The sequence below is a fragment of the Leopardus geoffroyi genome, chromosome C2 (assembly GCF_018350155.1).
Source record: "Leopardus geoffroyi isolate Oge1 chromosome C2, O.geoffroyi_Oge1_pat1.0, whole genome shotgun sequence".
NCBI lineage: Eukaryota > Metazoa > Chordata > Mammalia > Carnivora > Felidae > Leopardus > Leopardus geoffroyi.
In genome coordinates this window covers 151978028-151991080 of record NC_059333.1, presented here as the reverse complement: position 1 = coordinate 151991080, position 13053 = coordinate 151978028, and the positions used below count along the sequence as shown (strand labels likewise).

Sequence of the window (13053 nt, the reverse complement as noted above, 5' to 3'; positions counted from 1 at the left end):
TCCAAACCTGACGTTTCTACCTCACAGTCGTCCCGATTGCTGACCAGCGTCCGGCGTGTGGGTGAAAGAGTACTTGGGAAGCCGTCCATACTGACACCTGCTAAAAGTGAAGCCTGGACTGCAGAATGGCCTGTCATCACATGACCGCGCGTTCGGCCTCACCGATCATCTCAGCATTGCACGTTAAAACCGTACTGAAGAGAACTCCGGGTTTAAAATGGAGGCACAAAGGCAGCACGACTTCCTTTTCACAACAGTCGTCCAAAAACAATCAGGAAAGCAAGAGACAAAACTGCAGATACCCACAAAACTGAGCGACATCTGACACCCAGACCACAGTATGAGAGGAAGAGCTGAAGCAAAGGAATAGAGGTCGAATGAGACGGTTGAGGGGATGCTTGTGGCCTATGAGCGCACACATACTGGCCGAGTACAGCTCTTCAGAATAGGTGGTCCCCCCCCAGGGACACACCCAGTAATCCTGGAGAAGCAAGGGAGTTGCTGCAGTCAGAGCCTGTGTGCAGGAAGCAGGCTCCCGGGGGCAGACGGCAGGGAGGAGAAACGCGGCGTTTTGCAGGGCCAGGGGAGAGGAACGCCTAAAAGGACTTAGTGCCCACATAACTGTGTGTTACAAGAAACGTCACTCTGAACTGAGGGTATTCCTTCTTGCGAGGAGTCCAGCCTGTCCCACAGCTCCCAACCTTCCATTTCCTGGCACGGGAAGAATAGTGGTTGACTGACTACAGAGTGATTTTGTGTGCAGACTATGTACATGGGTGCAGGGATGTGTTTCTATACGTGTGCTATTTTAAAAATACAGAAGACGCAGTAAGCTCTTCACAGGTGTACTATTCTTGGGTGGGGGGGGGCTCACTTGCATATTTTTCACTTTTGCTGTATTCTCAGGATGTTTTTTTAGTACAAACATCTTCATGGAGAAAGATCTATTTCTTTATCATTAAGAAAGAATAGGGGCGCCAGGTCGGTTAAGCATCCGACTCTTGATCTTGGGTCAGGTCACGATCTCATGGTTTGTGAGTTTGAGCCCTACATCAGGCTCTGCACTGTTGGCATGGAACCTGCTTGGGATTCTGTCTCTCCTTTTCTCTGCCCCTCCCCTCCGCCTTGTGTGCACACACGTGCACGCTCTCTCCCAAAAAATAAAATAAACTTTAAAAAGAACAGAAAAACAAAAGAGCAAAAACAAAAATTATGTAAGTCATCCTTTTGACCGTACCTGTTTGGATCCCCTGATTAATTAATTAATTTAAAATCACACAGACTTTAAGCCACTGTTTTTGATGAGAAGTCACCCCTATTATACTTTTATGAGGCCACGCTTCCTTTAGCAAAGAGACTGCCTCGTTATTCTGTGCATCCCTAGCTTTTCTCCCTCTTTTTAAAAAATTTTTATTTGAGAGCAAGCAGGGGAGAGGGGCACAGGGAGATAGAGAATCCCAAGCAGGCTCCACACTCAGCACAGAGCCTTCTGCGCGGCTCATTCCCGTGAGCCTGGGACCACGACCTGAGCTGAAATCAAGTCAGACACTCAACCAACTGAGCCACCCAGGTGCCCCTGTGCATCCCTAGCTTTTTTTTTTTCTCCTCAATGTTTATTATTTATTTTTGAGAGCGAGAGAGAGCACGAGTGGGGGGAAGGACAGAGAGAGAGGGAGACACAGAATTTGGAGCAGGCTCCAGGCTCCGAGCTGTCAGCACAGAGCCCAGCACAAGGTTTGAACCCACGAACCATAAGCTCACGACCTGAGCCGAGGTCAGACACTTGACGGACTGAGCCACCCAGGCGCCCCATGCCCCCTAGCTTTTTAACGCATGCCAGGGTACCGTCAGCAGGAGTCGATATTTAATAATACATAGCTAGTCCCAGCGACTCAGGAGAGTCAGCACTCAAGAAAGCAATGTTTCTGTGCTTTGTTTTCAGATGGAGCTTGATAGGTCAGCTGATCCCCCTCCCGCAATCTGGGTCGCGACGACGAAGTCTACAGTAAATAAATGGGTAAGTGAGCTTCCATACACCTGGCAAAGGTGTGCAAACATGTGGTTTGTTATCACAGACCTGCCGGATACCAGTAGCAAATGCTCAAGATGAAAAAGCCCAGCATGCTTTTGAACAGTGGCAAAAACATGAAAGCCTGTGTGTATCATCCTAAGGATTGTACTAAAATGAAGGTAAAAGTCAATATGAAGCTTCCGACTTCTTTGTCAGGAGCCAAGATGGACATTTGTTGTGCTTAGAATAGGCACCGTTGCCCGGTAAAACCAAAAAATATCAGTATAGCTTCTGACCTCACAGAACTGCATTTGAAGGCAGCTTGGGTACCTTCTGCATTTGAAGGCAGTTTCCCCCACTGTCCAGAAGTTTGCTTTATACGACTTCACTTCTGCAAATTCCTGTGTTACTCAGTTTCTGTAACCAAAAGAAATCGGAAGCGGATTGTTGCTTTTATGAAATGGCGATTGCTTCTTTGTCTTTACACGGTTTCGGCTTATGGAAGTTTTCATATGAACGCTTTATTTTTGGAAAGCAGGGAATCCCTGTACCAACACGGCAGGGACACTTGGCTAGGATTCTGTTTTTCTAAGCATAAGAGAATTAGCAAATTGTGCTTTCAAATTCATTTTCTTTTCCCTCATAGAACAGGGATAGAATTAGAGGATACGCATAGAGAAGTCATCAAAAATACTACTAATCCTTGGGGTGCCTGGGTGGCGCAGTTGGTTAAGCATCCGACTTCAGCCAGGTCACGATCTCGCGGTCTGGGAGTTCGAGCCCCGCGTCAGGCTCTGGGCTGATGGCTCAGAGCCTGGAGCCTGTTTCCGATTCTGTGTCTCCCTCTCTCTCTGCCCCTCCCCCGTTCATGCTCTGTCTCTCTCTGTCCCAAAAATAAATAAACGTTGAAAAAAAAAAAATTAAAAAAAAAATACTACTAATCCTTAAGCGTTATTTAAAGAACATTTAAGTTTTCTTGCTTACCAGATTATGTGCAGATAACAAAAGAGAGTGTGTTTACATTTATTTGTTTATATGCCAGTCAAGTGGGCTTTCTTGGTATGGTAAAAAATGTTATATATCTTGTCTAAATTTCATTGTCCCAATTTGAAATCAACAATAGCTTTACCTGGAAGACAGCTTATTTTTCTCTCCAAAAAGATAATGTTGACATTCCCTTCTTAATACTTTTTTTTTTTTTTAAATCGTGGTAGGTAATTGTACTTTGTCACTAAATATTTTGTGGTTGATTTTACTGTTTTGTTTTTTCTTGTTCTTTGTTTTTCTTGCCACTTGAAACGGATTGGCAAATGATAAAGCGTAAAATGATTAAAAAATGAATTTTTTTCCTTTAGACCTTGAAGGGAATTCATAATTTCAGAGCCTCCGGAGATTATGACAATGACTGTACAAATCCTATAACACCACTTTGTACGCAGCCTGACCAGGTTATTAAAGGTGAGTAGGGAAGGTGGAAGGTACGATACTTTTTACTAAGGTTAATTATAGTTACTAAGAGATAGACAAAAAGGAGATGACTTTCCTTTAAATGTAATTCTCCTGTCAACAGGAGACACAGTATATAGGTTTATTTTTAATAGAAGAAATATATTTTTTAAATGCTACTTAGTGTTGGGGTGCCTGGGTGGCTCAGTCGGTTAAATGTCTGACTTCGGCTCAGGCCGTGAGTTCAAGCTCCGCATCAGGCTCTCTGTGGTCAGCGCAGAACCCGCTTCAGATATTCTGTCCCCCTCCCCGCTCATTTTCTCTCTCTCTCTCTCTCTCTCTTTCTCTCACTCTCAAAAATAAGTTTGTTTTTTTTTTTTTTAGATGCGATTTAGTGACTTTAAAAAGTGGGCTTTCTTGAGGTACAGTCTTTTTGCCTAGCATCAGAATAATGATGGTGTTGGAAAAGCCAAACCACTTTGCAACATCTAGAGAGTTGAATGTTGTCTCTCGGCACAAGGCAGAAAAAGTCAGGCTGATCCTTGTATTCTCTGTGCTGCCCCTGGAGGCGGCAACTCTGTCTTGAATGCTGGAGTGTGGGGTCAGGGTACTTACTGGTGTCTTGGTCTGCAGTTCGATGTCCGTGCAGGTGGCATCAGAGAGAGAAGGAAGACAGGAAGCAAAAGTTAGCCATGGGACTGATTCAGAGATTTTCTGTCACCGATTGAACTTTTCCCAGTGGGTATTTATAGCAGCCCTTTCAACAGTAGCCAAATGATGGAAAGAGCCTAAATGTCCATCAACTGATGAGTGGATAAAGAAATTGGGGTTTATATTCACAATGGAGTACTACGTGGCAATGAGAAAGAACGAAATATGGCCCTTTGTAGCAACGTGGATGGAACTGGAGAGTGTGATGCTAAGTGAAATAAGCCATACAGAGAAAGACAGATACCATATGTTTTCACTCTTATGTGGATCCTGAGAAACTTAACAGAAACCCATGGGGGAGGGGGAGGGGAAAAAAAAAAAAGAGGTTAGAGTGGGAGAGAGCCAAAGCATAAGAGACTCTTAAAAACTGAGAACAAACTGAGGGTTGATGGGGGGTGGGAGGGAGGGGAGGGTGGGCGATGGGTATCGAGGAGGGCACCTGTTGGGATGAGCACTGGGTGTTGTAGGGAAACCAATTTGACAATAAATTATATTAAAAAATAACAATAATAATAATTGTGAACTTTTCCCACTGGGTAAAACTGTTTGCCCTTAACAATTTTCCACTAGAAGCCCCTCGAAGTAGGGAGTTTTTAAAGCTATAGTCTGTTTTGTTTTTTTTTTTTAATTTTTTTTTTCAACGTTTATTTATTTTTGGGACAGAGAGAGACAGAGCATGAACGGGGGAGGGGCAGAGAGAGAGGGAGACACAGAATCGGAAACAGGCTCCAGGCTCCGAGCCATCAGCCCAGAGCCTGACGCGGGGCTCGAACTCACGGACCGCGAGATCGTGACCTGGCTGAAGTCGGACGCTTAACCGACTGCGCCACCCAGGCGCCCCTATAGTCTGTTTTTAAGATGAGACAGTTTTTCTTTGGCCTTAAATTGCCTTAGATATAATTATATGTATATATATTAATATCTATGTATCTTTTGACTCGCCTTCCTTCTGATGGATGTTATGATTTATGTTGTTACGTGCCAATTAGTGATTATTGCCATACTGTGAATTTAAATAGAGAATTGTTTTGCTAATCGTGTGGGTTTCTTTTTTCCTTTAGGGGGTGCTAGTATTATTCAGTGTCACATTCTTAATGATAAGAGACATATATTAACCAAAGATACCAATAATAATGTGGCATATTGGGATGTATTGAAGGTGAGTATCTTTTTGTATAAAACGTAAGTTATTGGATCGTGTATCACCTGTATTGTTTATTGTAAAAAATATACGTAGTAACCAAGATAGTAAGTGTGTAAGTTAAGATTTGATTGCAATAATACCTTATTTGGGGGTACTTTTTAATACAAATAGTAGATAAGGCCATAGTTCATCTTTTTAAGCACCTAAAATGTGAATGGAACCTTTCTGCTATATGCTGCCTTGCCTTAACAAGAATACATCACAGTTCCTGATCCTTGACACTATTGACATTTTGGGCCGAATAAGTCTTTGTCGAGGGAGGCAGGGTGGAGTGGGATCTGTCCTGTGCACTGTAGGATGTTAGCAGGATCCCCAGCCTCTACCCAGGGAGAGCGGCCACAGAGGTTGCCCGGTGGAATGAGGGAACGGGGTAGGGTATCCTGCAGCCTCAGAGAAATAGGCATCTCTACGTGGAGGCGAGGGAATAAGTGGTCTCCATGTGCCATCGGGGAGGCACGGGATAGAGGAGAGGCAGCAGAGTCAGCCTTCGAGAGGACAGCTGACCCTCAGGGAAGAGCCACGTTGATGTGATGAGGTGGTGGAGGGAGTATTCCACGACATGGAGGTGAGCTGTGATGGGAAACGCCCCAGGGCTCCGGCGGAGGTCAGGACATGCCTCTGGGGAGCACTCGAGGGCAGTGAAGGAGAGATCGGAAGGGTCAAGAAAGAGAAACCTTACCGGGCTGCCCGTAGGGTAGCTCTCGTCTTCACAGCAGCTGCCCGGGTCTCCTAGGGTGTTTAGTAACTGTTCTTTGTTCCTGGAAGATTGTCGGTGCCTCATTTAACATTGCTTCCAGGTCAGTGTGATGATGTGTTTTATCAGTATGACCAACATGACAGTTCCAAAAAGAGAACGTTTTGTGTTTTGGGTTTTTTTTTCCTTTTAACTTAAAAGTGTAATAGCGGATATTTTTGTCTTAAAGCATCTACCTGCAACTATTTGGCCACGTCCTTGTTGAAATGTTTCTTTGACTCCATTTTATTGAGACAGATGTGAATATGTGTAAAATTTTGATATTGATAATTCCCATACTTTCTTTTTGCTGTATAGGCATGTAAAGTTGAAGATCTGGGCAAAGTGGATTTTGAGGATGAAATTAAGAAAAGATTTAAGATGGTGTATGTGCCAAATTGGTTCTCAGTAGACTTAAAAACAGGGGTGAGTTTGCAACTGATATTCGTACAATTTGGGATAGTTGAAAGTTTCTTATGTAGCTCAAAATTAAGTATTATTAAGTACGGAGTCCCTATGTTTAAGTATGAACGCGGTAAGTTTTTCATGTTAATACTCGCCAAATGCAGTTAAAAAGTGCCTTTTGGTATCCCAGGAAATTAAACTGTAGTTCCTGTGAATCCCATGAAACACATTTTGGTCCTGAATCTGTGGCTTAGCACTTAGTACAGATACGCAGGGGCATATTAGGAGAATGTGTTGAAATGGAATGCTGCTAACAGTGTTTTTATTTTGACAGATGTTGACTATTACTTTGGATGAGAGTGATTGTTTTGCTGCTTGGGTTTCTGCAAAAGACGCTGGCTTCAGCAGCCCTGACGGGTCAGATCCAAAACGTGCGTTTAAGTGTCCTTCCCTCCCTCCTTTCGAAAGAGAAGGTGGATCTGTGCTGGGTTAGGTTTTTTTGTTTGTGTTTGGTTTGCTTTGGTTTTCTTTGCTGTGTGCTCCCTTTTTTTTTTTAACAATATTTGGGCATTTTTAAATCACTTTTCAAGAAATACATATATTCCCTCATGGAATTTGAAAATACTATACCGTTTTAAATGTTTTGGGGGTCTTGGGGCGCCTGGGTGGCTCAGTCGGTTAAGTGTCCGACTCTTGATTTTGGCTCAGGTCGTGATCTCACGGCGGGTGAGTTTGAGTCCTGTGTTGGGCCCCACGCTGACAGCACGGAGTCTGCTTGGGATTCTCTTCTCCCTCCCTCTCTCCCCCCTCCCCAGCTCAGGCTCTCTTTCTCCCTCAAAATAAATAAATAAGTAACTTTGAATAAATTGGTTTTAAGATAAATAAATGTTTTGGGGGCCTGGGTTTTTCTCGCAGTCTGTGGTTTACCTTTAACAATTAAACACACAGCACACTCTCTACCCCTAATCCTTTCTGGAAATCTGTTAGGGTAGGAAAAGTGAAGCTGGGAAACAGTTCTGGTGTCTTCCTTTGTTTTGTTTGTTTGTTTTTAATTGAGGTACAATTGGCATGTGACATTATATTAGTTTCAGATGTCCAACCTGATTCAATATTTGTATATATTGCAAAATGGTCATAAATCTAGTTAATGTCCATTACCGCAGTACATAGTTACACATTTTTGTTGTTGTTGTTGCTGCTTATGATGAGAACGTCTACGGTCTGCCCTGTTGGCAGCTTTCAAATGTGCACAATAGTAGTCGCCGGGACTGACTTACGCGATAACTGGAAGTTTGTGCCTTTTGGTATCCTCTTCACGTCACTGCTCCCTGCCTCTGGCGACCACCAGTCTATTTTGTCTTTTGTTTCTTTTCAAGATTCGACGTATATGTGAGATCATCTGCTATTGTCTTTCTCTGTCTTATGTCACATAGCCCTCAAGGTCCAACTGAATTATCACAGATGGCAGGATTGTGTTCTTTCTTGTGGCTGAATAACATTCCGTTGTACCGACGTACCACATTTTTTCTTTATCCGTTCATCTACCGATGAACGCTTGGTTTCCATATCTTGGCTACTGTAAATACTGCTGCAGTGAACATAAGGGTGTGTATATCTTTTTGAGTTGTTTTTTTTTTTTTTCATTTTCTTTGGGTAAATACCCAGAAGTGGAATTGCGAGATAACACGGCATTTACTATTTTTAATTTCTTGAGGAGACTGCATACTGTTTTGCACAGTGACTGCACCAGTTTACGTTCCCACCAACAGTGTAAGAGGGTTCCCTTCACGCACATTTTCATGAACACTTACCTTGTATCTTTTTGGTACTAGCCATTCTAATGTGTGTGAGGTTGTGCTTTTGATTTGCATTTCCCCGATGATTAGTGATGTTGAGCATTTTTTTTCATGTACTTGTTGGCCATCTGTATGTCTTCTTTGGGAAAATATTCAGATCTTCTGTCCTTTTTTTTTTTTTAAGATTTTATTCTTAAGTAATCTCTGTACCCAGTGTGGGGCTTGAACTCACAATCCCTGAGATCGGAGTCACATGCTCCACCAACTGAACCAGCCGGGCGCCCCTGTCTGCCCATTTTTTAACTGGATTGCTTGTTTTCCGTTTTTGTTTTTGCCGTTGAGTTGTATGAATTCCTTGTATATTTTGGGTATTAACCCCTTATCAGATCTATGATTTGTAGAGATTTCTCCTATGCCGTAGGCTGCCTTTTCATTTTGTTGATGGTTTCCTTTGCTGTGCGGAGCTTGTTAGCCTGATGTAGTCCCACTAGCTCACGTTTGCTTTTGTTGTTTTGCTTTTGGTGTCAGATCCAAAAAATCATCACCAAGCTCCAGGACCTTGCTGCCTATGTTTTCTTCTAGGGTTTTTTTTTTTTTCCTTAATTTTTAAAATTTTTATTTAATCTTGAGAGAGAAAGAGACAGAGCGCGAGCAGGGGAGGAACAGAGAGAGAGGGAGACACAGAATCCGAAGCAGGTTCCAGGCTCTGAGCTCTCAGCACAGAGCCCGACGTGGGGCTCGAGCTCACAACCCACGAGATCATGAGCTGAGCCGAAGTTGGACGCTTGACGGACTGAGCCACCCAGGCACCCCCCTTCTTCTAGGAGTTTTATGGTTCTGACAGTCAAATCTTTAATCTATTTTGAGTTAGTTCTTGTGTATTGTGAGAAGAAACGTATAAAAGCCTATTATATTTTGTTGATTACATCTTTGGTTGCTATTCTCCTGAGAATGTAGTATGTAGACATACCTGATGTACATAAACATAGTTTTAGTGGCTCCATATGGAAATAGTTCTTTAAAGAATGTAATTCCCATTTTTGTTCATTTTTAATTTTTTTTAAGTTATTTATTTTCAGAGACAGAGACAGTGTGAGCGGGGGATGGGGAGAGAGAGAGAATCCCAAGCAGGCTCCCCACTGTCAGCAGAGAGAAATCATGTGAAATCATGACCTGAGCCAAAATCAAGAGTCAGACGCTTAACCAGCTGAGCCACCCAGGCCTCTGTTTTTGTTCATTTTTTTAAAATGGTCCTATTTGGGGCACCTAGGTGGTTCAGTTGGTTAAGTGTTCGACTTCAGCTCAGGTCATGATCTCACTGTTCATAGGTTCAAGCCCTGCGTTGGGCTCTGCTCTGACGACACGGCATCTGCTGGGGATTCTCTCTCTCCCTTCCTCTGCCCCTCCCCTGCTCACCTGCTCTTTCTCTCTCTCAAAAAAAAACATTAAAAAAAAAAAAAGAATGGTTATATCTGAACAACCAGATAGCTTCATATTATCAGAACAACCAGTTAGTTGCTCCGTATTATCACTGCTTAAACATTCTAAGATAAATTTTAATAGACTTGGCAAAATCTTTAAAAGTCTTTTAAACATCGTTGGCATCGGGTTACGAATGTAACATCCGAATATGTGGAAACAATTTTTATTTCCTTCCCTCTGTTTTTAGGTGAAAACGAATAACTCCCTTTTCCATGTCTTTTCATTTTAACTCTTTTGCAGTGAACTTAGGAGGACTTTTACTGCAGGCACTCCTAGAATATTGGCCTAGAACACATGTGAATCCAATGGATGAAGAAGAAAATGAAGTAAACCATGGTTCGTGTTTTTATATCCAAATAATTGACTTAAAATTACTCAGAAGTTTAAGATGCTTGGAGTGTTTGTTATTCTAAGGATGTTTAAGAAATGTTTGGAAGCATTTGCTAAATCGTGACAAAATAAATACTTGTGATGTGCCCAGTTTATCACCCTTCCACGTATCAAAGAACGTCCGGTCTTGACTTGAGATTCCAAGAGCACTTTCCGTGAAGCTGCTCAAGATGGGTAAAAAAACCCCTATATATCCAAATGACTTTCTCCTTAAAAGCAAGCGGCTTAGCAGTCTTCTTCCAAAGAAGACTGTTCCTCAGAGCATCTGTGGTCCTGCTGGACTCACCTCCAGAGCTAGCTACTTAGCTGCATCAGGAAGCCATTTCTGTCCTTACCTGGTCATAATTCATGCCGGCCTGAAACAGAGGCATTACCTAGTCTGATGATCTACCTGGTTTTGGCTCCAAACGTTTCAGAGAATCAAATTTCAACCCAGAAGTGTCAGGATAAGCGAATGGGTATTTGTAAAGAATTAATGTCACTGAGGACATTGAAAAGTTATGTGTGCCTCAGACAGTGGCAATAACTTTCTCTGGGCAGTAGAGGAGAACATGTTTCGAGTTTGTAATTTCGATTCAGTTTGATTGAATGAAGAGAAAAAAAAGAAAACAATTTCACAGCTCATTTGTCACCTGTTAGCCAGTTGAAGAATCCTTGAGTCCTACCTGCCGAGGGCTCACTCTGTTGAATATTCTCTGAATTCTCTGAAGATTCTGCTGAAGAGCGCCCACTTCTGGTGGCCAGTAATGACCAGGACCTCCTGCCAGAGCCTTTGTTCTGGCTGTTTCATCCATAATCAGTTTAAATCTCTTGTGCGCAAGGTCTCTTGTGCATGCTTCTCTGCAAGCCAGTCTTCTGACATCCCTGTCGCAGAGGGCGCCGACCCCACCCGTGGTGGCTTTTGTTTTGTGTCATCTGGTGCACGCCCCTTCCCATCAGAATCGTACAGGGGACTCTGAGCCAGAGAAACTCAACGGAAAGATCTTCAGCAGAGGGTGGAAAAAGCCAGGTCTCAGTGTGGGCTCTGGCATTTATCAGCTGTGTAGCTGTGGGCGTGTCATTCCCAGCCACGCCCGTCCCTCTCCACCTGCAGGGTGACAGTTAGAATGCCCTAGAGGCCCAAGTAGACGATCAGGATCAAAAACTAGTAGGACAGTCTGCACCACTGGCGTCCAGGCTTTGGCTGCGGGAGTAAGGAAAGAGTCGCGGGAATCCGGGTCATCCTCAAATCAAACTGCCCTTACTGTAGTAAGGGCGGGGGCGGGGCCCACCCACCGTGCAGCCAGACCACTGCTTGCTCCACCCGTGTGGTGATCGGCACCAGCACCGTGGGCTCTCCAGAGTCGTGTAGATGCCCCTCGGTGAGCAGCTCAGGCGTCCAGAGGCCTGTCGTGAGCTGCTGGCAGGGTTGATAGAGATAAATGGGCACGGACCGCATCCTTTCGGGCCTGGCGTTCCGGCAGGGCAGAAAGCTCCTTGGATAGAGCAGATAGAGCATTATGAGATCGCAGGGAGGTGTCGGGTGCTGTGGGAGAGGGTCTGAAGGTGCCGTAGGGTCAGAGGGTGACGTGGCTTCCAGATTCACCAGAGGTGTCTCTGTGAACAAGGTGGCACTGGAGTGGGGCTCAACCGCACTTCGTCAAAAGGTTACGAAGAAAGCAGGGTGATGAAATCTGCAGGGCATAACAAGAAGATTCGGGCTGCTTTGGGGGTTTTACTTTCCGCTAATACCTCTGCCATCGGCTGTGGCGGCCGTTAAAACATGAATTTGTTTCTGGCCGCAGAAATTTTCCTGATCTTGGTGTTCTACCCACGTGCACAGCAGGGGACCGCCATTTGTCAACAGGCTGCCCTAGACTTCCCTGTGGCTGAAGTAGATGGTTCGCTCTTTATTTCAAATCTCAGATGTTAATGTCTTCGATTAAAATTCCCTAAAAGTATACAGTCATTTCCCATGAGGTACACCCCAAGTTGCCGTCCTTATTCTTTGTGGAAATTTAGCTTTGATTGGTTTTGTACCTTTATCTGACTGGCTGACTTCTCAGACTTTGAACTTTAAAAGCTTGGCAGTTTGAAGCCTGTAGAAACAAAATGTTACCTTTGAGCACTAGCTCTGGATACTGACACCATGTGCATCTTTTCCTAGTAAATGGGGAGCAGGAGAACCGAGTGCAGAAGGGAAATGGATATTTTCAAGTCCCCCCCCACACTCCTGTGATCTTTGGTGAAGCTGGGGGACGCACACTGTTCAGGTATGGGTAAGGAAGGTCGGAGACCCTGCCGAAGAGAGCATCCCATTTGCTAAGAGATACGGACTCAAACATGATGAACCGGGGTTTTTTTTTTTTTAAGATTTTACTTTTTTTAGCCAATTAATTAATTATTTTTAAAGATTTTATTTTTAAAGTGATCACGCCAACATGGGGCTCAGCCTCACAACCCCGAGATCAAGAGTCGCTTGCTTTACTGACGGAGCCAGCCAGGCACGTCCAAACATGATAAGTTGTTCATTACTAACTTTTATGGGTGTGATTCGGAAGCTTTTCCATCTCCGTGCGATAATTCAGTGTCTGATGCCAGTCGGCCCCATCCTAACTGAGAGCTGAGCCTCTCGTGTGAAAGTAAGGTCGGGACCTTGCTTTCAGGCAGCTTCTCTGGTGGTTTCTGCAGGAAGCTCTCCCCCTCTCTCACTTAAGCCAGCGTGACTGGGGGGGTCAGGAATCCCCAGGTGTCCCTGCTCAGAGCATCAGAGCAGGGCACTTCCCTCGGGCTGGGCCCTGCAGGACCGCCTGGGCTGTTCCTGAGAACCGTCGTGCTCGGTGGTGCCCCGGCCTGAGGTGCAAGGTGGTCAGTCCCTCGTGAGGCCCCGCGGGGA

The 13053-nt window shown here is 44.3% G+C and overlaps 1 protein-coding gene across 3 annotated transcripts in view; it reads left to right on the top strand.

Moving 5' to 3' along the window:
* The window catches only part of WDR48 (WD repeat domain 48), a 44067-nt gene that overhangs the window by 24419 nt on the left and 6595 nt on the right, over nt 1–13053 (top strand). For 2 of the 3 annotated variants that reach the window (XM_045436505.1, XM_045436506.1), the window contains 7 exons: nt 1943–2017; nt 3367–3469; nt 5230–5327; nt 6424–6531; nt 6845–6941; nt 10029–10124; nt 12325–12430. In XM_045436505.1, coding sequence (XP_045292461.1) covers nt 1943–2017; nt 3367–3469; nt 5230–5327; nt 6424–6531; nt 6845–6941; nt 10029–10124; nt 12325–12430 — 683 coding nt within the window. Of the gene's footprint in view, nt 1–1942; nt 2018–3366; nt 3470–5229; nt 5328–6423; nt 6532–6844; nt 6999–10028; nt 10125–12324; nt 12431–13053 lie in introns of all 3 variants that reach the window. The other variant, XM_045436504.1, reaches the window with a different exon arrangement.